The sequence below is a fragment of the Falco peregrinus genome, chromosome 5 (genome assembly GCF_023634155.1).
Source record: "Falco peregrinus isolate bFalPer1 chromosome 5, bFalPer1.pri, whole genome shotgun sequence".
NCBI classification, from domain to species: domain Eukaryota; kingdom Metazoa; phylum Chordata; class Aves; order Falconiformes; family Falconidae; genus Falco; species Falco peregrinus.
In genome coordinates, this window is record NC_073725.1 from 103,330,000 (window position 1) to 103,356,875 (window position 26,876).

The 26,876-nt window shown below is 52.1% G+C and overlaps 1 protein-coding gene across 1 annotated transcript in view; it reads right to left on the bottom strand.

Annotated features, from left to right (window-relative positions):
* Positions 1-9,802: 9,802 nt before the first annotated feature.
* Positions 9,803-26,876, bottom strand: part of PLXNA1 (plexin A1) — a 121,476-nt gene continuing 104,402 nt past the window's right edge. Inside the window, exons 24-32 of the mRNA XM_055805522.1 lie at positions 25,116-25,262; positions 24,116-24,275; positions 23,426-23,529; positions 22,858-22,954; positions 21,974-22,164; positions 20,929-21,098; positions 19,198-19,410; positions 15,361-15,511; positions 9,803-11,823 (exon numbers count right to left, since the gene is read on the bottom strand). Coding sequence (XP_055661497.1) covers positions 11,728-11,823; positions 15,361-15,511; positions 19,198-19,410; positions 20,929-21,098; positions 21,974-22,164; positions 22,858-22,954; positions 23,426-23,529; positions 24,116-24,275; positions 25,116-25,262 — 1,329 coding nt within the window. The 3' untranslated portion in view covers positions 9,803-11,727. The remainder of the gene's footprint in view (positions 11,824-15,360; positions 15,512-19,197; positions 19,411-20,928; positions 21,099-21,973; positions 22,165-22,857; positions 22,955-23,425; positions 23,530-24,115; positions 24,276-25,115; positions 25,263-26,876) is intronic.

Consider the following 26,876-nt stretch of genomic DNA (forward strand, 5'->3'; position numbering starts at 1 on the left):
TCCTCCCCAAGCAGTGCGTTTCAATTACCACGGTGCGGGCTTCCAAGTGGATTTATCAAACCGGGCCTATAAAGCAAATTGAATAATCTTGTGCTTCAGACCTATAAAATAAGTATTATACTTGAAAGTACTTTGACAAAGTAATAAAGACGGAGAGTGGGGGAAAGGAGTGAGGAGAGCAACCAGCTCCTTGTTAATGTGTTGTAACTGAATCCAAACGGCGCCTGGCTCCGAGGTACCTCCCCATCATGGGAGCTGCCGGGGTGCATCCAGCTGTGACACTGCGTGGTCTGGATGGAAAGTTGATAAGCATTAAGATACAAGACTGTTTGATCACTCATTTTGCCCAAGACGGCTCCCCTTGCCGCTCAACCTCCAGATCTCTCCAAAAGCAAAACCTGGGATGAGAGTTGGAGGTAACTGAGATGGACCTTGGAGGGGACCTGAGAGGAGGTAGACACCCTTCCAAAAAAAGCATCAGTGAGCAATCTGGTCTTCACATCTCTGCTGAGCAAGACCAGTAGAACAATTTCAACAAGGAAGATTTAGGGGGAAAAACAGGGAGCATGAGCACAGGGAAGCCCCGTTGTATGCAGAGACTGCAACCCTGCTGTTGTTTCGAAGAAGTAGTTAGGGAATATCTCACCACCTACTGGAACAAGGAGAATGCTGATGCACTGGGCAAGACCAACATGGGGTCTTTCACGATACTAAATGATTTGAAAATTTGGGTACCAGGCCAGGTGAGACACAGCAACAACCTCAGCTCTTTGGGAGCTCTTCCGCTCTACCCGGTTCTGCAGCCACTCCAAAGCCCCTCTTTTTTTAACCCTGTCCCTGTCTGTAACACTAACCCTCACTTGGGCAGACTCTTCCCATACATACTGATACTGGAAATGAACACATGTCCCACCCCACAATGGTGTGCTGTCCTTCCCCCTGCCTCCACCAGACCCTACACTCAGGGTGACCTCCCAGATCCTGGCCATTGTAACACTATAATACTGGGATTACAGCTGAGAACATCTGCTCTCTGTAGCATAAAGAGACAGCCTCAGCCTGCCAGTACCAGGTTTTACCATTTGGTATCCAGTGGTAGGAACAGTGCTCCCGGTTTTGCTTTCCTGAACCCCAGTTCATTCCCCACCATCCATCAGCCCCCTGCTGATGGCAGCACTGAAGACAAACCACCTGGGGGGGAGGCAATGCCAGGAACAACCATCAGCTGTGACAATCCAGACAGGGTCTGTAACCCCCAACGAGCAGCAAACCACAAAAAGGGCTTAACTCCTTGGCTCTGCCTCCACCCTACCTCTGCAACCCTTACACGAGCCAGGAGCGTTAATCCAAGAAATGGAGCCATCAGTCGTCCTTCTCTGTCTCCTCCCAAGCACACGGGAGCTCACACCTCTGCATTGTGGATTTCTATCTGGTAAGTCTGGAGTTGTGTGCTCAAATACTCACCCCAAGTGACAACACGTGTTGGGTCAGACCATGGCACACACAGCCCCCCAGCTCTAGCGAGCTCCGCTTCGCCCTGAAGCCCCATCCCTTGGCAGGACATAACTGAGGGCCACACTTCCAGCTGGGACATGTGTCCAACCTTCCACCGCACAGCGCTCGGTGCTTCCACTACTAAATCAGCACGCAGAGCTGCGAGGCGTAATGGAGCAGGGTGGTAAAATCATCCAGCCGGACCTTCAGAAAATTACAAATAATTATCCAGCCTATGAATTTGTCCCCACGATTTCCCATCCAGCGAAACCCCCTCTGGCCGTCTGGAGCTCAAGCAGACATCAGACCCCTCTCCCTTGCTTGTTATTTACTCTCCACTCACTGCCTTTCTTCTGCCCCAGTGACCCCACTGTTCACACATCCCTGCTCCCCCTTTAACCCCATTTTGGTTTAGGGTCTGATTAACTCTTGATGCTGAAGGTTTTCACCATCAAAAGGCTTTGTTGCCATGGTAACTCCTGGGGAGGGGGGAGTGTATTATTCAAACCAACGGGTCCAGCTAGCGCAGGGTCAGCAGGATGGAGGAGCCCCCAGGGATGCTCGAGCCCTGTTTCTCTGTGGTGCCCATGCCTCCTCCCCACCACCAATTACTGCAGATGAGAGCCGAAATCCCGCTGCCTTCTTTAACTCTCTCTCTGCATTAGTGGCAGCTCATGGACTTCTTTTTTTTCCTCTTTTTTTTTTTTTTTTTTTTCACCATGTGTCACTAATTTTACTCATTTTCTGAGTTTGTCTAGAATAGTAAAAGATTTGATTAGAGTGTTCCCGGTTTTAATTGTAATTAGGACAGTCATTGTACGAGCTATAAAAGGAAATTGGGCTACCGCTGAGTGGAAGAGCCCCTGAGAGACTAGGAGCTGCGAAGGGAGAATTTCGTTCATAAAAAAGGGAAAAAAAAACCAGTTTGGGGAAGAAATAAAACTCCAGCTCAGGATAGTGTGACAGCCAAAGTGGCCCAGACATCTGGGACCATAACAAAAGCGTGCTTCCTAGGGATTTCAGCATGGGTCGTGAGCGGTTTCTTCCCTGCTGCAACCTTCTGCATGACCTTGGGTGAAGCAGCTCTGCTCTTGTGCCTCAGTTTCCCCCGTTGAGACTGATCTGGGTGGTCTGTGAGCTAATGACTTATTTTACGATGTGCGTTGTGATCCCTTGAGATATGGGAGAAGCGAATATTGAAATACCCATCCAGTCCCCATCACTTACCAGGACCCACCTTGCTGGTGGCACCATGGCTGTGAAGGGACACCGCCTGCAGCCAGGGGATGGCAAGATGCCCTTGGCCATCACCCAGGTCCCCAGGATGGATATTGGACATTTCTGCTTTTTTCCAGCAGAGGGAGGGGAAGGCCGGTTCAAGCCCATCGCAATGGTATTAATGCTGGGAAGAACACCTAGAAATAGCACGTGCAAAGTCAGCCCAGTCACCACCTTAAAAGCCCCCGGAGAAGTGGGGTTTCCCCAGCCGTGGCATGAACCTAGGGTTTGCCAGCCTGGGGTGATGTTGTTGGCCGCCCATGCCAGACACACGGTGATGAGCCACCAAGTCATCGAGGACCAGAGGGACAGGTGAGGCGCCTACAGCAGCATTTCTTGACTGATTTCACCACACGGAAAAATTGCTTTTGACAGTTATGGCTGAGATTCCTGGTCACAGTCTCCAGCCTGGCCACTGCACGCCACCACCAGCCCCTCCAAAGGGGGAGAAAAGGGGCAGCTGGCAGTGCCCGAATCGTGTCACCTGCCTGCTGCCCCGGGGCTCTGCAGGGGGGGCAGCTTGCGTCTCTGGAGCTGTCAATCCAGTGCCATAAAATTCAAGATAAATCAATTTCCCCCTTCCCCCTGCTCTAATTCCACCAGGGGAGATGGTCGTTTTCCTGAAGCAATAATTTGCCTGAGTTAAAAAAAACCCCACAGTGAAGCTCTGACTGCTCACGGCACATTAATGTGTATCAGCCGTCGCCTGTCACCTCCTAATGATCCCACCTCCAATCCAAGCCCAAAACTGTGGGCTTTTACCACTACATTTAAAGTGAAGAACAAACATAAACCAGTCGCCTCCCAGCATGGCTGCGATTTTCATTTGCCCAGGCAGGGAGAGGAAGGGTGTGTTGCTCTGCTCAGCCCTTACTGCCTTCAAAATTTATGGATTTTTTTTTTTCCCCCTCTTCCCAGCAGCTCAGAAGAAACTTAATCATCACCTCTGAGTGGGAAGAAACCCCCTGCTGTATCCTCCAACTTGCAGGGCCATGTGATGCTGCTCCGGCCTTTCCCATGCAGTCTGAACCCAGCACATGGCCTGGCACTCACAACCCATCTTAATGCTCTAGCTGGGTTTTAATTTGTATTATATTATATCATATCATATTATATTGTATTATATTTCATTATATTATATTATATACATAGGTATAGATTTTATGTATGTATTATAAATGTATCTATTAATCATTTTAAACATATATATATATACCTCTTACATGTGAGAGCCAAAAGCCTCTCTCCCATGGGAAGTGGCTGCTCAAGGGCCCCCTGTACCCCCCCAAAGATGTGACAGATCCCTTTGGTGCAGGATTATGGAGCTGGAGGGGCAGTGACATACCTGGGACAGCCCAGTGAGCCCAGCTGCTCTCTTCTCTCCCAGGCCCTGGGAAGTGAGTTGGCAGCATCATGGGAGGGACCAGGGCTGCCCAGGGTGATGCTGCAGGAGGGGAAGGGAAGGAGCAGGCTGGTGCTCTCTGGGCATAATTGGATGGATCTGGCTGTTAATGAATTAGACACTTGTCATCAGCTGGAACAGCAGCCCCGCTCCCAGCCCAGCCACTCGGTTCCAGTGCAGGAGCTTGGGGCTCGTGAGTGAGCGAGACGTTCCTGCCAACCTTTCAGCTAAGCCTGAAGAAGATGAGTCTAACGGCATCTTTGGGGGCTCAGCCGCTGGGGCTCTGAGCGCATCAGTGGTGACACCAGAAGAAAACGCGCACTGGTGGACATCGGTGGCAGGTAAAAGGTCTTAAACCACCAAGCCAAACCCTGTTGCCTTTGTGGAACAAAGCTCACCAAAGCAGAAGGAGCTTTTCTGCTGACTGACACTCACACTATGGGCACGTGGCTGTCCATGACTGTGTGCCCGGGGATGTGAGTATGACACATCCCTGTGCTGCAGCCCATGTTTCCCCGTGTCCTGTACCCACCTCATCCCAAGGTGATGCATGGCACTGAGCACACTGTGCTTTCTGCAAGGGCAGCGCTACTGTGTACGCATCCTTCCCCTCGCTGCACACGTAGGAGAAACAAAGGAAGGATTATACAGAGAGACCCAAAGGCAGGAGAGCATCTCCCAGGGCTGGAGAGAACAAGGAGGTGCACAGGGAAAGTGCAAGACCGTGGCAATAGTGCAGGGATAGAGACTGTGCAAAATGCCCTGGGCGAGACCTTCAAACCCCACACAGGTGCCTTGGGATGTGCTGTTCACCTGGAGCCCAAGTTCGGGGGAGATGATGGCATGGGGGCTTCCAAGACCCCCAGGGTCAGCCAGGGTGGCCACGGGAGCTGCCGCGGGGAGCGGGCTGCCTTCGCCGAGCCCCGGCCGCTCCAGGCACGCTGCAGCTCCTGCAGATTTGCTGGATTACTGCCGTCTCAGGCGGCAGTGGTATATGTTATTGCTGGAAGGTTCACATTTTATCATTTAATCAAATAAAGTGCATTTGCGGATTACACAATCATTTGCAGGCCTTGATAATCTTTTTCTGCTTAGCTTTGCACTAGAACTGAGGAGGCAAACAAAGACATTTGTAGCTGTCGTTGGAGGCCCTGGCTTCATGCCAGGAGCTCTTACTCCTTGGGAAAACTGGTGCAATTTGTATTGAAGAACATCCTGGCGATCGTGAAATACTAGATATTTATTTATTTGGCCAACAAGGAGGTTTTTAAGCTTTTGTTCCCTGGTAAAACAACAGGAAAAAATATTGGGGGTGGGTGGGTGTGGAGAAACATGAAAATCCTGTCTGCAAAGGGCTCAGGGTAAAGCAACAAAGTCCAGCAAGAGAGTCTATGTGGATGACAGCATGTCCCAGATGGGTGCCAAGGTCATCAATGCCTATTCTGTACCCCGTCTTGGCACACAGATTTCCTCCAGCAGGAAATTTCAACTCGGATCAGGAGAGGATCCATGGCTGTTATCCCCAGGGAAGGGAGGGAATCTCAACAACACCAAGCCCCCGAGGAGGGGAATCACTGAGGGGAGAAGAGGGGTTGGCTCTGCTTTCTTGGGTGGGGGCTGCTGCAGGCTGGAGTGTGGGGTCCCCTCCAGCACCTCCAGTGAGGACATGCCACTACAGAAATCCAACCCAACTCTTTGGGGAGAAACCCTCACCCCCGCGCCTTGAAAAGACCCCAAAAGCAATGAAAGCTCCGCTACATGTTGGACTGAAAACTGAAATCCAGTTTCTGTACCCAGCACAGCGCTCACCTGCCCGATGCTCATCTGCCATAGGTTCCTGTGCAGCCACAAGAATGATGTTTGCAGCTACAAAATTTGGGGAGATGAGGGTCGTTTTCCCACTGCCCATAGTTAAATCCTTCCAGAAACCTGAACAAGAATCAGTTCAAATGTGATTTTCTTAAACATTTGAAAAGTTGGTAAAAGAAAACTTTTTTTTTTAAGATAGAAAAAAAAGACCAATCTTTGTTTTAATGGCACTACAGCTAAAACAGAGGATGTTTAATACTTGCTGCCGATGTTCTTGTTGGAGCATAAGCAAACTGCAGGAGAAAACAGAAAAACACCCAGTTCATACATATACTAAATGTAGAGAAAAGATGCATTTAGGATTCACAGTGTACAACCAGCCCTGCCAGCCCAAATCCTCAGGAGATCAGCCAGCCTCAGGAAGGGAAGACGGTAAGGAAAGAAGAGAAAAAAAGAAAAAGCAGCTTAATTTGTGTGATACTGGTCTGCATGCTGGGCAGAGCCCCAGATCCAACCCCACACCCTGAGGATGAACCCCAGACTCACCTCCTTCTGCCTGGGAATGTCCCTCCAGGCATGAATGGCCACCCAGCATCACTGGGGGAGGTCACCACCACGAGGAGGGTGCTGCGGTGGCTGGCTGCTGGCCTGGGCTTCCTCTCCCTGTGCTTTGCTTTAGGATCCTGCACACCCTATAAAGCAGTTTGGAAGCACCCACAGTTTTGGGGTGACACAGTGGCTTTGCAAAGCTTAAAGACAAGGACCAGGAGCTGGAAAAGAGGATGCGCTACAGTGTGCAGAGCCTGCAGAGACATGATTGCAGCATCACCCCACCACCATGTACCTCTCCTCCCCAATACCCAAGCACTTGTGCTGTCACCCCATTATATCCCCATGGGATGAAGGACCAGGATGGCCGAGAGGTCATCTCCTTTTGACCCCGGTGAGTGGCAGTGCAGCCAGGCAGGTATTTACCTCTTGCTTGCAGCGTAAGGGATTCAGCTCTCCTTCATCTGATCAGCAGCTGTGAGTGCTTCTTAAGATGAGCGAGATCAAATAGTTTAAAACAATTTAATGTAAGCCTCCCGGGAACGTGGCTGATGGAGAAGCCCCTTCCCACCGTGCATACATGAACAACCCAAATCCCCCCACAAGTGCCCAGAGCAGCCCCCAGGGCTGCTTTGGGAGCATAAACAGCCACAGCCTGGGGTCCTCATACCCGCACATGCACCCACAGGCCTGGTGACGCTGGTCCATCCCAATGCCGTTTTGCATCATCTCATCCTGGTACAGCCGTGGATTCAGCCACTGCTCCCGGGAACTGTCCTTCCCCAAAGCCACCCGCTCCTCCCGCCTGCATCACCTCCAAAAACACAGGCAAGACACTGGCTTTAGCAAAAATGTTTAATCTCTCCTTGATGCGCGTGTTTATTTACAAGTACTAAATCTGAAGAACATTAAAATAGGAAATAGCAGGATATTTACACGATCAAAGGGTGTTCGACCAGCCGCGCTGGCCTGTTGCTTCAAGTCTGAAACAATCACAGAAAGTAATCAGGACTCCGGAGTTCTATTTTTTTTTTCCCCATTGAATTTTTTAAAACTATTAAAATCCTCTGCCTTTTGCCAGGTCCGCATTAGGTTCCCCTTGCTTTCTTAAAGGACAGCTCGTTGTGCACTTCGGTTGGAGGCGGGTGAGCCCGGGGTGGGGGGCTGGCCACCTGTCCCCCTGCTCCCTGTGCCACCCCCAGGGCTGTTCCCACCCTGGGGACAGGGCTCCTGCCAGAGGGGGACACCAGGGCCAGGCATGGGGGACACTTCCAGGCTGGACCACACTTTCATTTTTTTTTACCCCAAAAGTGAAGAGAAAAGGCAATGTGAGCAGAGCGGGGCAGGGAGGGACCCGCTTGCTGCAGTGGTTGGGGATCAGCCCACAGGGCTGAACACAGGTTCAGGGCAGGGGATGCTTCTCCATCTCATCCCGTTTTGGGGTGCAGCTGGTACCACCGGTAATAGGAGTCCCACATATGCTTCCCAGCCTCTCCCCCAGCCTTTCCCCTTTCCTAGGCAGGGTTAGGTGGGGATGGCCAGCCCGGCTCTGCCCCCCACCAGGCTGGTGCCAGGGAGGAAGGACAGGCTGCCTGGCACAATTAAGGACGTTGGGCACACGGAAGGCAAAGGTAGCACCAAGAAGCACCGGAGGCTGTGGGCAGCATTGCAACGGCCACCTCGCCGACCGCCACCCTCCCCTGTTAGAGGCAGCAAGGGGACCCTGGAGGGGTGGGGAGGTGCTGGAGGGATCCTTTGGTGGAGCGAACCGCAGACACCCCAAAGCTCCCCAGGAGGAAGCCAAACGGAACCCATCCCTGGGACCACACCACGGGCTCCCAGCATCGCTATGGGGCAGGAAGAGCCAGGCCACAGCACAAGTGGAGCCCAGAGAGCACAAACACACCATGGCGCTGCCAGCCTGCCTGGCATGACCCCCCCCCACCCCCTTGGAACATCTCTGCTGCCCAAATCCCATCCAGGCCCACCACAGCCAAGAAATTCACGTGTCCCTCTCCAGCCTGGCTCAGGGAGCACCCACAGCATTGCTGCTGTGGACGCAACAGGCTAATAAACTCTCTGCTCTTAACAGTGCTTCCAGCCCTCCTCTGCCAACAAGGAAACTCTCAGTGAGATGCCCTTTGAAACACACGTCCATCCCCTCCAACCAGCAATGGGAAGGGTCCCACCATCCCCTCTCCATCACCACAAAAACCACGCACTTGGCTCCCTCAATGGCAACAGAAGATCCCCAAGACACTCTGAAACAGGTAGGACCCACGCCACTTTCACATAGAGACTTCAAAGCAACCGCTCCCCTTCCACCAGACCACACTGACCACCGATGCATGGCTGCCATCCTCCAGGCGACCTCCAGGACCCCCGCCAATGCTGCCCAGCTGGCAGCACCGCCAGGAAGCAGCTTGGGGCCAACCTTGCACCGAAATGAGCTGCAAGCACCCCTCTGCCCCATCGCAGCAGCAGCGAGTTCTGCAAAAGACCCCCCAGAGGGACCCCCCGGAAGGATTTTGTCCCACCAGAGTGCCCAGGGAGATGCTGGCAGGCGGTGGTGGCCCCAGCACAGGGTGGGTGGGCACACAGCTGTCCTTTAAGGCTCTCCGAGTACCACATTGGAGATGTGAACCTCTGAAGTCTTTCTTTTTGCTTGTTGGTTGCTGTTTTTTTCTTTTGGATGAGAAAGTGACAAATTAATTTCAAATAAAAAAAATAGATAACAGGTCTAAACAAACCTCTAATATTCAACACTTGCAGGTTTTTTTTTTTGTTTTATGGGGTTTTTTTTCTTCTGTTTCTTAAAAAGATCAACTCAGACTAAAATCTAGCACAGTCATGCAACAGCCCACAGCTCTCAGAAATCCAGCGACAGCTCAGGGTTCGTAGGTTTGGGAAACAATTATTACTTCTTTTTCAAACATAGTTTTGCTGTTGTGGTTGGGTTTTTTGTTGTTGTTGTTGGGTTTTTTTAATCAGCATCTTCTCCTTTCCCTCCTTATTAAAACAAAACAAAACCAAACAAAATTACAACATAATGAGAGATGTGCAGGCTTCAAACGATTGTTCTGCATGGTGAGAAAGGCTTGGAAATTTCTTCCAGACCATTTGGTATCTTCTTTTCTTTTTTCTAGTTGTTGTTTGTTTTGTTTTAACTGGCTGTGTAAATTCATTTCATATTTATATTGGTTCAATTCTCCTTCAGTTAACTATACAGCACCCCACTGGGGCACGAGAATTAGATTGTAACCACATATATATATATACACACTTTTATTATTTTTTTTTAATTAAAAACTTCATTATTTCTCCCTCTCCCCCCCTTAACTTGCGATTTAAGGGAACGGACAGAAATCAGCTGGGCTTCTTTCCACTTGGATTTCGACAGCCACCCGCTCCTGGCAGAGTCTGGCCCCGTCTGCTGTGGCCCAGGCAGCGACGGGAGCAATCAGTACGGAAAAGGAAAGGGGTTTGCTCTTTTTTGGGGGAAGTTTTTGGTCACCTGCTGCCATTCGGGGCAGCATTCGGCACCTTTTCATCTCTGGAAAGCACAAACCCGTGAGGATCTGACATTTCGAAGGGGGCTGCCGAGGGAGAGACCTCGGGTTTCCAACGACCCCCCCAGCAGGGCGGAGGCGGCAGAGGGGAGACAGGGTGACAGCAAGGAGAGAAAGTGGGAGAAAGAAGGAAAAGGCAGAGAAAGACAAGTCAGTCTTGGGTGGAAAGTCCTGCACACGTTTGGGCTTCCCGGGTGGAGGAGCATGCAACAGCCCCACAGCAGCCGAGCATCCCAGTCCCTCCCTCCACAGGCTGGTCCCCCAGCAGGGTTTGCTGGAGGGGATCCCGGTCAGGAGACACGGGGGAGCTGCCTCCCCTTTCCCTGGGGATCTGGTCCCTTCCTGTGCATCAGCACAAAAAGATGATCGAGGAAACAAAAAAAAAAAAAACAACCAACACATAAAAGGGCTTTGTTAAGGCTGCTCCAGCACCAGGGGATCTGCCAAAAAACCAGGCTAGCTCTCCATGAACCATCCCAAATGTCCCCAAGCCCCCGCAGCCATCCTCTGCCTCCCATCATCCCAGGACGGGCAGGGGCAGGCAGCGCTGCCCAAACCTTCCTGCGGCCACCGGACCGGGAAAACAAGGATGAGCTCAACAAAACACCGACCACCCCTCAGTGATCCCCCAGGAAAAGAAAAACCAACCTTGGGATCTCCCTGCCTCTCTGATCATGACCTCCAGAACCACTCCAGCAGCATTTAAATAACAGCATCTATTCAGCTAACGAAACTCCCATTTTTTTTTCTTTTTTTCTTTTTACTTTTTTTTTTTTTTTTGCACTAAACAACATTCAAATAAAACATGGCACAGGACGTATTTTAGAAATATCAAAGCTCAGGGATTTCTCCCTTTCCTGCCCAACCCTACTGCCCCCACCCCCAAATCTCCCCAGCATCAGTCCTTTAGCTTATTTTTTAAAATCGTTTTTGTTAGTTTGTTGCAAAAATTTAGAATCTTTTTTTTCCCCTTCCATTTTTTGTTATAATTTTTTTTCTTTAAATTAAAAATTTTGTTTGTCTTGTGTAAATTGTGCAAATATAGCAGTTAACACTAAGTGGCAGAAGGCCAGAGAGAGAGAGAGAGAAGGGGGAAGAGACAGAAAAAGAGAGGAGAAGGAGAGGGGGTGGACAGCTGAGGGGAAGGGGTGGAGAGCAAGTCAAGTACAGTAAAAATAGGAGCCCACCCACCCTCCCTCCACCAAAGTAACAACAACATCCAAACGCCGTCCTAGAAAGCCCCGCGGTCCCGACCCTCCTTCCTTGTGGGCTCAGGGCTCTGCCCGGGCAAGGGATGCCCCGTGGGTCCGTGGGGCAGTCAACCCCCTTCTCCGCCGCCCAGCATCGCCTCTCTGCAAGGTCCCTGCTGCGTCCCGCTTGGACTGGGGGGTTGTGTGTGGGTCAGGGGCTTGTATCGATGTCGCTGCTGTCATCGGGATTTGGGATTTTTTCCGCTAAAGCGCGAGGTTTCCTTGTTCTTTCGTGGGAAGCGTGTGGAGGCGCGGCGGCTCCCGCGGGTCCGGCCGGCCCCAGCCCCAAAGTCTTCTGCTGCCCGTGGCTGCTGCTGGCCGGCCCCCCTCCTGCCACCTCCGCCGCCCGGGATGCTGGCACCGCGCTGCCGCCTTCTCAGCTGCTTAAGGCCATTGTGTCGATCGCCTGCTCCAGCTTACTCCTCAGCCGCTGCCTCCGGGCCTGCTCGTCCTTCTCCAGTGCAGCTAGAATCTGGGGGAGAGAGGGGAGGGTGAGAGAGAGGGTGAGGAGATGCCCTCCTGCCCACAGCGGCTCCCACATGCCCACGGCCACGCTCATTGATGGCACCAAGGTGTGGGGATGTAGCTCCGTGGGAAGCGGTGCACGTTCGTTCCAGTCCCTAATGCGGCCAGGAAAGGGTCAGAGGAGGCGTGAGGTGGAGGACACCACTCTGAGTGCTGCCACCCCACCCCACGGACCAGACCGAGCCTCCCTAGACCCCCAAGGGGCTGCAGTAACACCAGGGACCTGCTTGATACTAACAAGAAGCCATGTGGGGAAACCAGAAAATGAACAACCATCAAACAACGGAGCTAAACCCCAACACCAAGATGAGACCTTCCCACCACACCTGTGACTCCAACCAACCCGCAACATCCTAGGGAAGCAGGGACAGCATTTCAGAGACCACGATCGAGCTATGAACTGGTTCCATGAGCAGAAAAAGACCAAATCCACAAGGCTTCAGCTGCCACCTGTGGTAAAATCCCACTCACCTCTCCCCAAGGTGGACGACTGGGGGGCTGTGGGGTGATGGAGGGAGACACCAAATGCATGGACCAGCAAAGCCCACCTTGCGGGGAGCCCTCAGTCCTGTGTAAGGGTGCACCCACAGACATCCGAGGATGAGTTTCCTCCCTTGGAATCTCATTCCTCTAAACAAGCTCCTGACCTTGATGACAGATTGCAGGGTGGAGGGACGGTCCCCTCCCCTGGGCTGGATGCGACCATGCCCCCAGGGCGGGGGAAGGACTAGCAGCAGCAGGAGGGTGGAGGACGAGGTTCAGAGTGGGGAGAAGGGGGTAAGTAATGAAGTGTAGAACGAAGGGGCAGTTGCCCTCCCAGCAGCCAGGAGTCTTGTCTCACTAACATCATGCCAGCCGAGCAGAAAAGCTGATTTAAAAAAACAAACCTGACAGAAATCTCATCTCCCCGGGTGAGCTAGTTGAGAGAGCAAATTTTTTGCAATTAAATATCAAGGCATCCGTCAAAGGGGACTTGATTAACCATTTCATTGGCCACATAATTGGAAACAAACTGTTGTATAATTAATAGACTTACTAGGAAGCAGGCAAAGTCCATCAGGAGCCCTACAGGTAACTTCTTAATGGGGAATCAGCTCCCTTTGATTAAGAGCTGCTGCAGTGCCGGCGGGCTGTGGAGCGGCATGCAGGGCGTGCTGTGCAGCATCCACCACGCTGCCATGCAGCAGTCTCTGGCCACCGACAGGCTCTGGCTCTCCGCCAGGCTTTTTGGGACAGGACCTGGCTGCTGGTCTCTGTCTGCTGGGGCAGTAGGAGATGCCCAATGGAGAATCTCTTCCCAAAGGAAAGCGGAAAGCTGCATCTTGACGCTGGCGTCAGCTCCCAAGGAGGGGAAAATTTGCCAGCCAGAGCTGAGCACATCTGATTTACCTCCCCTGGCAGCAACGACCCTGAGCTGCAGCTGAACTGGCGAGAGCTCATAGATTCTGCCACAAACCTGCTACCAGGGACACTCCCCCGCCATCCATCTCCACAGCCACTGTCGGCTGTCACACTACCCACAGAACAAAATAACTGTAATAACACACAGAAATCAAAACGCCACGTGCCTGAAAGGTGGCTGAGCCAGAACCAAATGAGATTCTTCCAAGAAGTGGAAGAGGAGCTTATTTCCCCCCTGCCCACTGCCTCCGCCTCTCCTGAGAAGACAGCTGTGTATCCTGGGATGCTGAGGTGTCAAAAGATACACAACCTGCCCCTGCATTTATTTGCTACTCTTTTATCTCAGTCTTACAGAAATAATGGAGTCAAACGAAACCTGTGCTGCGCGTAGAGAGAGACCTAGGTTTGTCACCTGCTGTAAGGAGCCAGGACCATTGATTACCAAGATGCAAGTACCCAAATGAAAATTAATTATGATTTTCATTCACAGCCAATGACAGCATATTATTGCACTGAACAACAGGAAAAATTATTCTCTCCCATTTTGCATCAAAGAGGGTGCAATCGGGCTGCATATAATTGTGCCTAATGAATGAAAACAAACAAAGGGAACAGCTGTGATTTATTAATCCCATTACAAATAATAAAAGAAGTTCCTGAGAGCTGTGAACACACTTGTGATGGTCGGAGAGCGGGCGACAGCAAGGCACTCAACAGATGTCAGGCTGCCGTTAGCGGGCATGAAGAGGACCTAAGCTCCTAAAGAGCAGCTCATTAATGCCACATGGTCCCCTCCCTGCTCTTGCCCAGGACTTGGAGGATGTATTTAAGGCCTGGGGAACTTTTAGCCTGGAGGAAGTGAGCACTTGATGATGGCTGAGGGATGACGGCTGCCCCACAACAGATCAAGATCCTCCAGACCACTCTTCTCCCACTCTCATGGTAGTCACAGAGCTGTTGTACAAACCGTAAAATCCCCAAAACCCTCCATGGCCAAGTCATCACACAGAACTATGGCGGTCTCCTGAATGTGCCATACCAAGTCATCTGGGGAGCGGCACACAGGTCTCACCAGCACAGCCACCAGCTGTGTGGCACACGGCCACCAGCTACACGGTGACCACCATGCGGCACCTTCCCAAGCACAGGGTTTGCTCCCAGGCAACAGGGCAGCCAGCCCCCCCACCTCCTCCTCCTCACTCCTGCAAAGCACCTAGCTCCACAAGAATTTCGGCCACCAGTGTCCCAGTGCTGACCCAGGGGCCAGGTCTGCTACGACCCACCCATGGACTCCCTAACTTCACACCTCAGGGGCGCTGGGACATGCCTCTCAGGAATGCCGCAGCGTGTGACAGGGACCTGATCCCTCCCCTGCATGGCAAGAGGCTGGCTCTCCTGGCCGTCTCCAAGCAAGGAGACGTTCTGGCACTCTGTCACCTAAATAAGCCACTGTTCAAACGCAGTCGTCAATTCCCTTTATTGGTACAATAAAACCTATACTATCATATTATATGTATAGATCCATATTTTACTGTAGTTACGTATTTTATTGCTTTAATAAAAAGATGCAGGGTGTGGATTTGAGCAGTGCTTTACGAAGTTAATTTGTATAAATTACAGCAGAGGGGTTTCTAACCATCCTTACTGATGCTCACAAAGCAAGCACTGAAGAGGTCACCACATCCTCTGGCATCCCCGGGGAACAGAGCCAGACGCTGCCTAATCACATGGTTGGTACCACCACAGCACCACATCGGTGGTGGCCGATACGGGAGGCACATGGAGATAACACCATGAACTCTGCAGCCCCATGGAGCTCATGTGCAAAATGTGTAGAAGAATAGGTGTTTCCTACGTTACTCACTGCAGAAAATACGGGGAATGCAGCCCTGCCTATGCCAGCACCTGGCTCCACGCCTCCCAGACCTTTCCTTCCCTGCCAGCCCAAGCATAGACACAGACCATGTTGCTCTCCCACATTTCACAGCGTGTTTTTCCCTAGGGAAAAGCGGAGGGCTGCAGAAATGCAGGCAAGGGGATGCAGCTCGCAGCCCAGGCTTGACCACCTATCTCCATGTCTTACCTCATCCTTGTACTTGGTGATGTAGGAGTAGATCTCGTGCAGCGCGCTCATACTGTTGAACTGGCTGAGGTGTAACCGTGACTGCTCCGCCAAGTATGCGCTCATGTCCTGGTCACTGATTGCTGGCATTTTAGCTATATCTGCATAATATCTGCAAGGCAGAAGAGTGGATCAGAATTAGGAACTGTCAGAGAGGGATGGATCTCTGCTGTGACACTCACCTGAGAACAGCCACTGGAGAGGCAAGGCGAAGAGCATCTTGCCTCCAAGTGGTGACATACCGCAACCACCCATTGTAACAATGCTGCTCATCAAGAGGTCTCTGAGCACTCCATGGAGCAGTCAGCACCATTAGGAACACATTCCCAATGGAGTGGTGCCGAGCCCAGCCCAGCCTGCTGGGAAGCCGGGAGCCACTGCTCTGAGGGATTTCCCACCCTCTCCTAAACCACACATTTTCCCCTTTCCCATCCCACCGGCACGTTCTGCCACCAGACTGCATCCAGCAGAATTCTCCATGCCTGCAGCAACACGTAAGGCTTTGCCACGGTTCTCCTAATGTCACTGTGTCACTAAGACCAACGATAGCCCTTCATATTTATTTTATATATATATATATAAATTATATATAAAAATAATAAAAATTAAATAATTGATGCATGAACACAAGACAAGTTCACATCCAGCCCTTGCAGTAATACATCCCGCGTGGTTACATCTTCCTCAGCAACAGGCATTCAACACAGCCTGCAACTGCCGCTGGCCATGCTCAGAAGTTACTACTCACCAAAAATCTACAAGGAGCTTTCATTTTCAGCGAAAACTGAGGTTCTATAGACATGTCTGTGACCTCAAAGGATCCTGGTCAGCAGAGGAAGTAGCTGATGTCCTAGGGCATGCCTGGGTCAAACGACTTCATGCTTTCATGCCTTCCTTGTACTTCTCTGATGGTTGCTACCAGCAGGATACTACCTTACATTTCCTAGGACACCTTAAGATTTGCAGTCCTATCCAACAGCTGCCTTGCTGATATGCTCAGCAAATACAGGGAAACTCAGACACAGCTTATATAGTCCAGAATCATAGTGGAAAAACAGAATATCCAAGAGATATTCATCAAACCCCATCAAGATCAAAGCCACAGCATCCCATTGCAGCAGGAGGGTTACATCAAGCAGACACACCAGTGGACTGGCGGCTGAGGTCCTTTTGGAAATCAGGGTGGTGTCCACAAGCCTCTATTAAAAAAGAAACCCTACCCACAGCAAACGAGGCCTGGCCACTTGCACCACCTGGAAATACAAAGTGCCAGTCTCTCCCAGGTTCGCTTTACTGCTGATGACTCCTCAGTCGGTGAAGTTTCTGGTACAGTGATTAGCATCATTAGCATCATCAGCTGAACGCTGAGATGGAACATGGCTGAAGCACTTGGCTAGGAGCAGATGGCAGCAAGACCACTTGAGGAGATGAATACAAGGATCCACTCCATCCCACCGCACTGAACTCAGCTAGTGATAAAATACTTGGGCTGTTTTTACAAGGAGGCTCATTCTCAGCCAGAAAATGATGCGAAAGATTTCCCAGATGCTGCCAAGAGAGCAGTGGCCTGTGGTGAGGACCTCTGACTAAACCAGGCACCAGGAGATCTGCTATGCCGCTGAAGAGATCACCCCCAGAGTGACATCTCCTAAAGCTGACACCACTTCTACCTGTGCTGAGGAGTATTAGGGACAATACACCCAATCTTCTCAGTTCCAGCCAGCTCTGGTTAGCAATGAAAACCCCCAGAGATCCCCCTCACCACCCTTTAACCCCACAGGTGAAGACCCCTGTGGGGAGGGACTTGGAGATGAACGTACAAGGGAGATGTGCTGAAGAAGAAAGCTTTTGTGGCTACCACAGTAGGATGTCCAGGTAACATACAGAACTTTTACATTTTGGGGTTTACTATGACACAAAGGCTGGCAGGAAACCATCGCTTTTCAAGACAAGGGCGTGTGGCTCGTGCAGCCCAAGATCCCAGTCACACCTACCATTTCCAGAGGACACCTACCCCAGCCGTGACCCTGGCTGCAGCCCCCTTGGGTTTTCTCCAGGCTCCCCACCTCCCAAGCCCTTCACCACGCTATTTCTCCTCAGACTGGCAGGATGCCCTTTGTTCAGCTGGTGCCTGAACCCCGGCGGCAGACAGACCTGTCCCGGTGGGACACGCCGTCCCACTCAGCCACCCTCGCAAGGCTCCCATCTTGCCTCTGCAAAGCTTTGTGACAATCACCGTGCCACAAGCCAGGAATGCTGACTACACTGTAAATCCCCGCAGCAGAGGAGCGGCAGGAGACGCAGTCACACCCTGCGCAGGGCAGCTCTGCCCCTGCTCAGCTGCTTCTGGGACTGTACTGGTGGTTAGTGGTGGCAGGAACATCCATCAGCGGTGAGATGTCCCACCTCCTCCCCAGGGACACAGCATGCCTAGACCAATGCTTAAGTCTGGAATGGTCTTATACCTTTTCTTTTCCAGGCACACGCACAGCTGAATATTTTTGTCATAGAGATGGCAAGGTCAGAGAAATTCACTTTATGAAGTTCGTGATGTTCCTATGGGACCCCACTCCAAAGCCCCCCTCCAGCCCGCCGCCAAGAACTTCCTCCTATTACAATGCAGCTCATCACTCATCTCAGCCATCCTGTTTCAGGGGCACCTTTTCTTCTGATCCAAGCCCTGCCTTCCTCGAGGGAAGAAGCTTGTCTTTGTACCTGCCTGCAAAGCACCAGGCATGCCAATGGCATGACAAAAGTAACTGTGTACAAGTCAGTATCCAAAAGACGATTTAGGCTACAAAGTCCCATGTTTGCAAACGAGAGAATATGACCTTTATTGTTGCCTGGACACCTTTCATTTGGTTCACCCTGTAACCAGTCTAGATGCTGAAAAAGGGAAAGGTCCTCAGTTTAAAACAAAAGAAACACAAAAAGAGCATGACCTACAGCACTACGTATCAGCACAAGGGGAAAGTTGCATCAGCAACCTGAAACCTGCGATTGTTTAAGCTTGATGAAGTCCCACTACACAAGACAGCAACATTTTAACAGCAGCTCTATTTGGAGGGCTTTGGAGGACATCTCCTAGGTTTCTCTCCCAAAAGGATAAAGCTAAACACAGCATTATGCCTGAGTGCATCAATTTGCAATCAGTAGCATTCAAAACCTGAACCTTTAACACCGCATTAATTCAGCAGGACAGAAGGATGTCTCTCCTCAGCTAACAGTGAAGGTGGAGGGTGTCGGAAGGAGTCAGGGGACCTGCTCCTCTCCCTGCTCCTCGGCACAGCGACAGCAGCCTGAGCACTGCCTCAGAGCATGTACTCTCACCAGGATCCCAGGCGAGATGTACTGATGGATGAGAGATGGGAAATGCTAATTTTCAACCATTTCAGCAAAACCTGCGCGTGTTGTCGTGGTACAAAAAAGGCACTTCTCTAGTCCAAGGCTGACTTCTCGCTGCTCTCCAAAAGCAATCAAAGGAACTGTTAGTAATTCCCTAGCACAGACCAAGTTTTTACAACAGAAAACATCAGAAAACCTAAAAGTGGAGGTTGCTTTTAGCACCCCTTAAGCAAGTCATAAATGGCTGTCAAACAGTCATTGCAAACTCATTCCAGGAGACAATCGCAAGAAAGCATCATCTCCCAAACGAGAGGATTACCTTCTGCAAGTGTTAGTACGGTCCCTCTTCAGAGAGCTGCCAAGGATTCCTCCCAATGACCCCAGTCCCCACACCCACGTACATCCACTCTAATTCCTCCAGGTGAAGCAGGAGGTATTTCCAAGTGTACTCACCTTTCTACCCAGCTCTTGTAGTTGGGGATGTCCTTGGCATACAGTAGTTTGTTGGAGGGAGAGTCTTTTCCTAGCTTGTGCTCAGAAGTTGAGCAGGAGTCCATGAATGTCTGTGCCACCACGGATAGGCAGGCATCAGTAATACTGTTCTTGTGAATGTCGAACACAAACTGGGGGTTCTTAATCACATTCACCCAAAAACGTAGAGGTAGACTGGGGGGATGAAGGAAACAGGAGTCAGCACCTGAACCAAGCCCTACAGGGCAGCTGGAACACACATGCACCTCCAGTCACGGAGAACGGGCTCCCCATGACCCAGCACTGGGCAGGCTGCTTTTCCCAGCACCCCAGGAATGCAAACGTCCTGGGGTAAACGGCCTTTGCCCTGTGCCCAGCCCCACATGGCCACAGCTCTCAGTGGAGAAATTCCTCAGCACCGCCAACACCTCCAAAGGCAAACCAGGGCAGCACAGATCTGCAGTTTCTCCAAGGATCCGCTCATTGAAAAGCCCTTGCTGAGCCCATGGGCCAAACCAGGCAAGGTCCCCTTCTCTTGCATCAATAATCCCTTCGAATTGCACAGCGTGGCATTTCACACATCTCCCACGTCGGAGGAGGGAATTAACTGGACTCCTCAAGGGATTCATTAGCACATTCAACACCAGAGGAGAATTTAGGCAGCCTCAGATGCTGGAAATAAAGCTCTCAGCTGTACAGGCAGCGGGTCTCCTGGCCAGTCTCCGACTGGATGTTTGCTGCATGCGACACACATGCCACCCTCCCTGGCTCCATTTCCCAATCGTGCTGCCCCTCTCCTCTCCCAGGAGCATCTCAGGGACTCCCCCCATCAGAAAGCCTCTCCGCTCTGTCATCCCTTAGCACCACACCCAGTGAATGCTTTTATCTTAGACAAAACACACTTCATTCCCCAGGATTTTCCTAATGAGGATACTGGGTGCATGTACATATTTTATTCGTGAAGGGAATGGCCTCAAGAAGCTCCACACATTGAATTAGCGCCCAGCGATAAGCACAGGCATTAGTATGCAGCAGCCTGCATGCCCAGCCCCTGTGGAGTAGGGTTTTTTTTTCGGTTTTTTTTTTTTTCCCCTCCTTTGCCTTTCGCTCCTTCTTTTAATATAGAAAGCTGGGTTATAAATCAGTTCCACGCACTTCCGTGCTCTCACATCTCCATTTAAAAATGTTTCTTTTCCTGCCCTGCTAATTGCCAACAGTTACTGAACTCCACAAAAGCAATTTGGCTGCCATTTAACAAATGCCAGACACGGGAGCGTACGTACCCGTCTCTAGTAACGGCAAGATCAGAGAGATGAAATCAGTGAGGCAGCAGAAAAGAAAAATGCTGAGGGGGGGCTGCATGCTCAGCTGGGTGGTGGGAAGGAGCATGGAAACACCTTTAGGACAGTGGGGATGAGGACTGGGGTGGTTGCCCAAGGAGGGCTGGGAAGCGAGGAACCAGCCCCCGGCCACCGCAGCCATCGGGGGATGCGTGGGGCCTGGGAAGGGCTGAGGGAGCACCGCATTCCTGGGATATTTTCTGCTGCAGGAAGGCATGCAAGGGATTTACCCACACCAGAAATACAGAGATATGGGCCTCTCTTGTCCTGGATCGCTTCCAGGGACATATTTCTGCTCCCCGTGGGAGGGGTTGGAAGCAACGTAAGCTGTGATATCGTTAGCCCCCGCCACCCCAGTGCCCCTCTCCATTACCAGTTACTCTTCCAGGTGTGCCTGACATCGTAATCATTGATCTGATGCTTATCAGCTTGTTCATCCAGGAAATCAAACATGTATTTGATGGCAAGGGGCAGCGCGCTCCCACGATGTGCTGTGCTGAAGATGGTCTCAAACAGGTCATCCACGAATTTCTGCAGGGTGCCCTGAAGAGGAGAGGGAGAGAAGGCTGCTCAGCACCGCTCAGCGCCAACAGAGAGATGAGCCTTTAGCTAAAGGTCGGCCCTTAAACCAATTTCACTTCTATTCCTACCACCCGGAAAAGAAGCACAGTACAGTCTGTGTAACCCTACTGGTTCTCAGTGGTTTATACTGGGGAACAGACACTGCAGTGGTATCTCCTTCACCGCTTGATCTGGCACACTAAAAGCCTACAAATAAAAACACCATACAGAGCAAAACCCAAGTGAATGTATGCCATATCATAGTCCTTTTTGGGTCCCATTAAGGTACCCAAGATCCGATGACAGACATCCCTGAACAAGCTCTGGTTCCACCAGGCAAGAAGCCAAGTCACAGAGGAGGTGGCTGAGCCCAGTCCCTGCAATCCTGAGCCAGCACCTTCAGCACAGCCCTCTGCTCCTCTCTGGGGACATCTCAGACACGCAGCATGTGCTGAGGAAAGTGGAACAGCCTGTGACGCCAAATGCCCTGGGTAATTACCCTTCTCACATCACTGATTTTGCAGCTTTATCCCAAACACCAAAGGGGATGAGGCGCCCGCCCCAGGGCACCTCTGGTTTGCAGTCCAGCAGCTGCTCAAGGATACAGGGAATAGTAAAAAAGCCAAAGAGTGCAAGAAGCAAACAGGAAAATCCACTCAAGGGATACTCACTGAGGGTTTTAACACACAAAAACATCACTTCAAGCTCAGGAAAGAGACCAAGAGAGTAGCTGCTCCTGTGCTGAAGCAGAAGGATAATAAAAAAGCAGGGCTTACCACTTCTGGACAACCCAAATCACTACCCTTCCCACTCAGATGTAAAAAGCCAGGCAGCAGCTCTGCAGCCCTGGGTCATACCTTAGTGGCTAACAGGCGGGTCAGGTAGATTTCGGAGACCATCTTGCTGCCCCGGTCACCCTCCCGCTGGTCCATGTGGTCGTGGTTTTTTACCAGGTGCCAGAGCTTGGTCCCACTCTCCAGGTCAGGGGTGATCATGGGGGTCCGCGAGCGCAGGCTGTCCGGGCTGCTGGCTGTCCGCAGCATGCTCTCTGCAAGCACCGAGCAGAGCGGGACACTCGTACCCTGCCCACCTCCGCCTCGCCACCAGCCCCGTCGTCCCCCTTCCCTCCGCACGTTACGGCTGTGAAACAGGAGCTTTGGGATCCAGCCCCTGCAGCCACCATGGACCAGGAGCTCTGCTAGGACTGTCATCGCAGTCTGCCAGGCTACATGCAAGACATGCAAGCCTGGCTGACGTACAGGGGCCAGGAGCACTGTGGAAGGGACTCTGCAGAAGCCTGTCCTGCTCCCAGCGCACAGGTGCTGGGATTGCAGATGGCTCCTGTGTCAGTCTGAGCTAACCACACTATTCCCTTCCAAACCAAGGCTGAAGTATGCTTGCCAGCGTGTTTGCTGGAGTCCTCAACTTTGCTCATTTAAGTGCAAAGTGCCTCTGTGCCTATTTTGATTAGAATTCAGGGGAATAAAAAGAGGGATCACCTTAGCAGCAGCCATCTGACACACGTCTCTCCCTGGTATCTGACATTGCAAAGAGAGGTGGCTCTGAGGGCATCTGCTCTCCAACACCAGAACAAATACAGTGGTACAGGACAGCCAGGGTTTTGAAGGACCTTGTTCACGTGAGCCACTGTTACAATCGCCCGCCCCGTGCCTTGGTCTGCAAGCCCAGCCCAGTGCTGCCTCCCGTGCCAGCACAGCGGAGGATGCCCCTGAATGCTCACCGTATCTGCTGAGGGACTTGGTGAAGGTGGAGGAGTTGGAGATGTTGTACGCAGAGTTCTGCTTGGGCACCAGGGCTACTGAGGAGCCGTCTGTCACCTGAAAGCAGAGATAGCATGAGCAGGCTGCGATACTGGAGAGGCACAGGAGGAACAGCCCCACAGCAGGGACAAACCAGCCCAGGGGTGAAGCTACACTGCGCATCACCCCAGGAACGCCCATCCCCAGCAAAGGAGACCTACATATCTACCTCTGCGAAAGCTCGGGCAAAGGGGTCAGAACAGGAACACGCCAGACAACTTGGCACGAAAATGGCTAAGTATGGTTGGAGCAGGAAACAGCCTCTACGAGTCCCAGAGATGCCCCATTTAGTGCTTCCTTGAACGGAAGGACCATAAACATGGGGCACAGACACAAAAGTGACTGCAGAGCTCCTGGCCATGCCCCTGCATGAGCAGCATGGTCTGGAGAGCTGAGCCCAGGCCCTGACCAAGCTGAGGAGGGAGAAGAGATGCTCCAGCTCAAAGCAGCTGGTGACTGCTCAGTGCTTTCCCCCGTGGACAGCCTTACCTGGTAGTGGGCCAGGGTGTTTAGCCTCTTCCAGTCATTGTCAATCTTTGTGGTGACATCTTCGTCCTGCAGTATGATCCGGGCCATCCTGCCCTGCCGCCACTCTGTCCCCATGAGGGAGAAGGGCTCGTGGTTAGAGGGTGACAGGAGCACGAAGCCAAGAGCAAGGGTAGGAGCACAGTCTGGGCATCAATAAAAGAGCTCTTGCACCACCTTCTGAACCCCAAGATTGATGACTATCAACACGGTGTTGGGCAAAATCTTCTTTCCAAGTACTCAAGGAAAGACAGCATCAATTTGACCCTGGCTACCATTTCCTTTGCTCCTCTCCTCTTCATTCTCCCGCCCCTCCTTTAAGAACAAGACTATTCACGCTGTTCTCACCTACTGCTGGCCTCCTTGGGCCTCAGCCACCTCAAGCCTGCAATCCAGCCCACAGCCAGAGCAGAGGAGGCTCCTCTCCCCATCCTCTCTACTGGTGAGACCCACACCCTCATGCCAGGCGTCCCCACACAGTCAGTGCCACCAGCACAGTACATGTGAGCTGGACAAGCACAAATGCTCTGGTCCTGCCAGGTCCCCGCTCTTATAGGAGATGTGGATTCTCCTGCCTTGAATGTTATTTTTTGGCACTTTTGCTCTTAGTCACATCCCTGCTCCCCACAGGGAAGTGCCTGGCCTCTCCCTTACCCAGGTCCATGTCTCCGGCTTTGGGTCGCTGGGAATAGGGCACCCCCTTGTAAACAGCGTCCAGCAGCTTCTCTTTCACCTGTGTGATGGTGTCGCAGTTCAGCACCTTGACGGGGATCTCCGGGGCATTCTCGTTCTCTGGGTTCACGCAGTTGAGGGTCTGCACAGCACAGAGGGGCAGAAAGACTCGAGCTAGAGGCTGTGACGCGCTGGCTGCAAAGGCAGGTCCAAGGACACAGGGCTACAGCTGCCTAGAGGCCATGTCTTCTCCCCTCCCTGGCCACTGCCGAGCTGCAGCCACATGGCACATTCCTGCTCCCCCTTTCTCCCCACCTCTCCCTGCCACTCTCAAATCTCCAGCTATTCCTAGAAAGGCAGCACAGTGTCAGTGAAGGAATCCTGGGCCAGCAAACCATGCCGAACTCACTACAACCTGTCTAGCCTGAGCAATGCCCAGGCATACTCCACCCCCTCCCAACCCCACCTTGGTGGAGATGGAGGTGGTGAAGGACCAGCTGCGGCCTCAGCCAGGCGAAGGGCCCGGCTTATCGTTCAGCTGGGCAGAGGAGATGTCTGATATGGAGGAAGAGAAGTATCTCTACATCTCCTGCAGTAATCTCAAGGATCTGGCTTTGATGTCCACCCAACATGAGCCACTGGTTGCTCCCAGGTAGCATGTGCTCAACAGCATCTCTGGCCCTGTACCTGTCAGGGCTGTGGGGTTTGCTGGGAGAGGGGTGGAGGGGTATTCAGTTCATGTTTAGCTTTCTCAGTTCCATGGCAAGAGCAAACCTTGCCATGCAAAGGCCCCTTTTCTGACCCTAGCCGAGATGGGTGCCACACCGACAGAGCAAGAGGCACCCCAAGGATGCCAGAGGGAAGAACAAGAGACAAACCACTCTCTGGAAAATACTTTGGGTGCCTCCAAGATCTTGTTCAATAGCTGGACCTAGCAGTCCTGGCAAGCACCAGTACCAGTGAGGCTTCCACTTGCACTAACCAGCATTTTGTAGTCAATCTGCTGCCGGATAAGCTTGTCTTCACTGAGGGAGTAGCGAGCCTCTCCTGTAATGGCATCAATGGGTCCCTTCTCCATCTGTTGCTTGATGGCGCAGTAGAGCATGAAGAGTGGTTCCCCAGCACACTCCTGCGGGACAGGGGATGGAGGAGAGGGAGAGAGAGGGGTGAGAAGGTGCCAGGCACCAGCTTTGCCTTTCAAGAACCACCACTGTGTCAGGAGCCTGCTGTGGCCCTGCAGCGTCGAGCCCCATACATGGCTTTGTAGTCTCCAGCCCTTTGTCACAACTGCAAGGAAGGGGGCACATGGCAAAATTAATCCCATGAAGGAACTTGTTCTTTCGTTCCAAGCCTGCTGGAGGTTGTTCCCTTGTCTACCAACCCCTAGGCTCAGCTTCCCCAAGTTTCCAGACACTCTCTGGTGAATTCTGCTCATTCTACAGGATAAAAATGAGCTACAACGGTTAAATTCAGGGCTAGTGAAGAGCAGACTGAGTCTGGGGACTCTGTGCATGGGATACAGCCTATCTTTCGAGCTGGCCCAGCCAAGCACCTGAGGACTGGAAAGAGCACGATGCAGTGGGACAGCCTGGGGACTCTTGCCCAGGTATCATGATGCAGTTCTGGCATCTGCCAGGAGCCCAGTCCCACATGACAGAAGGTCAGAGGAGGTTTCCCCACGACAGCTGGTCACAGGGATGGAAAAGAAAGAGAGCAACTCTCTGACAACCCTACCCCGAGTCTCCAGCTGATGGAGGGGGCGAGGTAATGAGGTTTCCTGCAGTTAAACCATTTGCTACCTACATGTCCCCACAGCCAAACCCCTACAGTCAGAACCAGCTTTAGCCACCAGCCAGAGCCACATCAGCTTCTATCTCACAAGTGGGAGGGAGGGAGAGGGAAACTGGACCAGACGCTTCCCCCAAAGTTGCTGGATGCTGGAACTGCAGCGACCCAGGAAAAGCAAAGGACCTGCCAAGGTTGGAGGCACCAACCAGCCTGGAGCCATGAGTTGGTGTAGGGGGCTGGAAGTGGATGCTTCTCTATCACCCAGGGCCTCTTCCCTGAGCTGCATCACAATGAGCCCTTCCAGAGACAGGCGTTAGCCCTAACAGAGAGAAAAGGGTACCGCGGGAGCAGAGGGAACAAGGAGAAGTCCCAGCAGATTTTACCCCACCAGCCCTCGTCCTCCCTCCCAGCCGCCTCACAAATAAATTGTACTTTGGTGCAAAGTGCGGCTGCTCTCCTGTCACCATATGCTGTTAGCATCTCGTTAGCATCTGTGGTAATTAAAGAGACAGCTGCTAACGAGCAGGAACAGGCATACATCATCCCCAGACCTTCCGACAACATGCCTGTCTTTGAAATTATATTTCATTTGCAAATTTGGCTTCATTAAGTCAGCTTGGAAAAGTGTGAGACCCAAGGTGGGTGCCACACTGTGCATTACCAGCTGCCCGGCAAGGCGGGAGTGCCAGGCTGGCCGCAGAACGGTGAGTCCCCGGGGGCTCCCACAGCATCCCGAGCCCACCCCTCCAGATGCGGTGGAAAGACTCAAATTGCTTCTTTCAGTTGCTTGTAAAAACTCCTCGTAAAACTTCCAAGTCTGTGGAAGTGGCATGGATGGAGGATAGCTTGGAGCAGGACTCCTGCTCACAGCTGGCATGCTGCTCCCATCTCAGCCCATAGATTTCCCTTCTCCAGAGAGACGTCTGCTGCCCACCAGTCTGCAGCTCCGCACCCA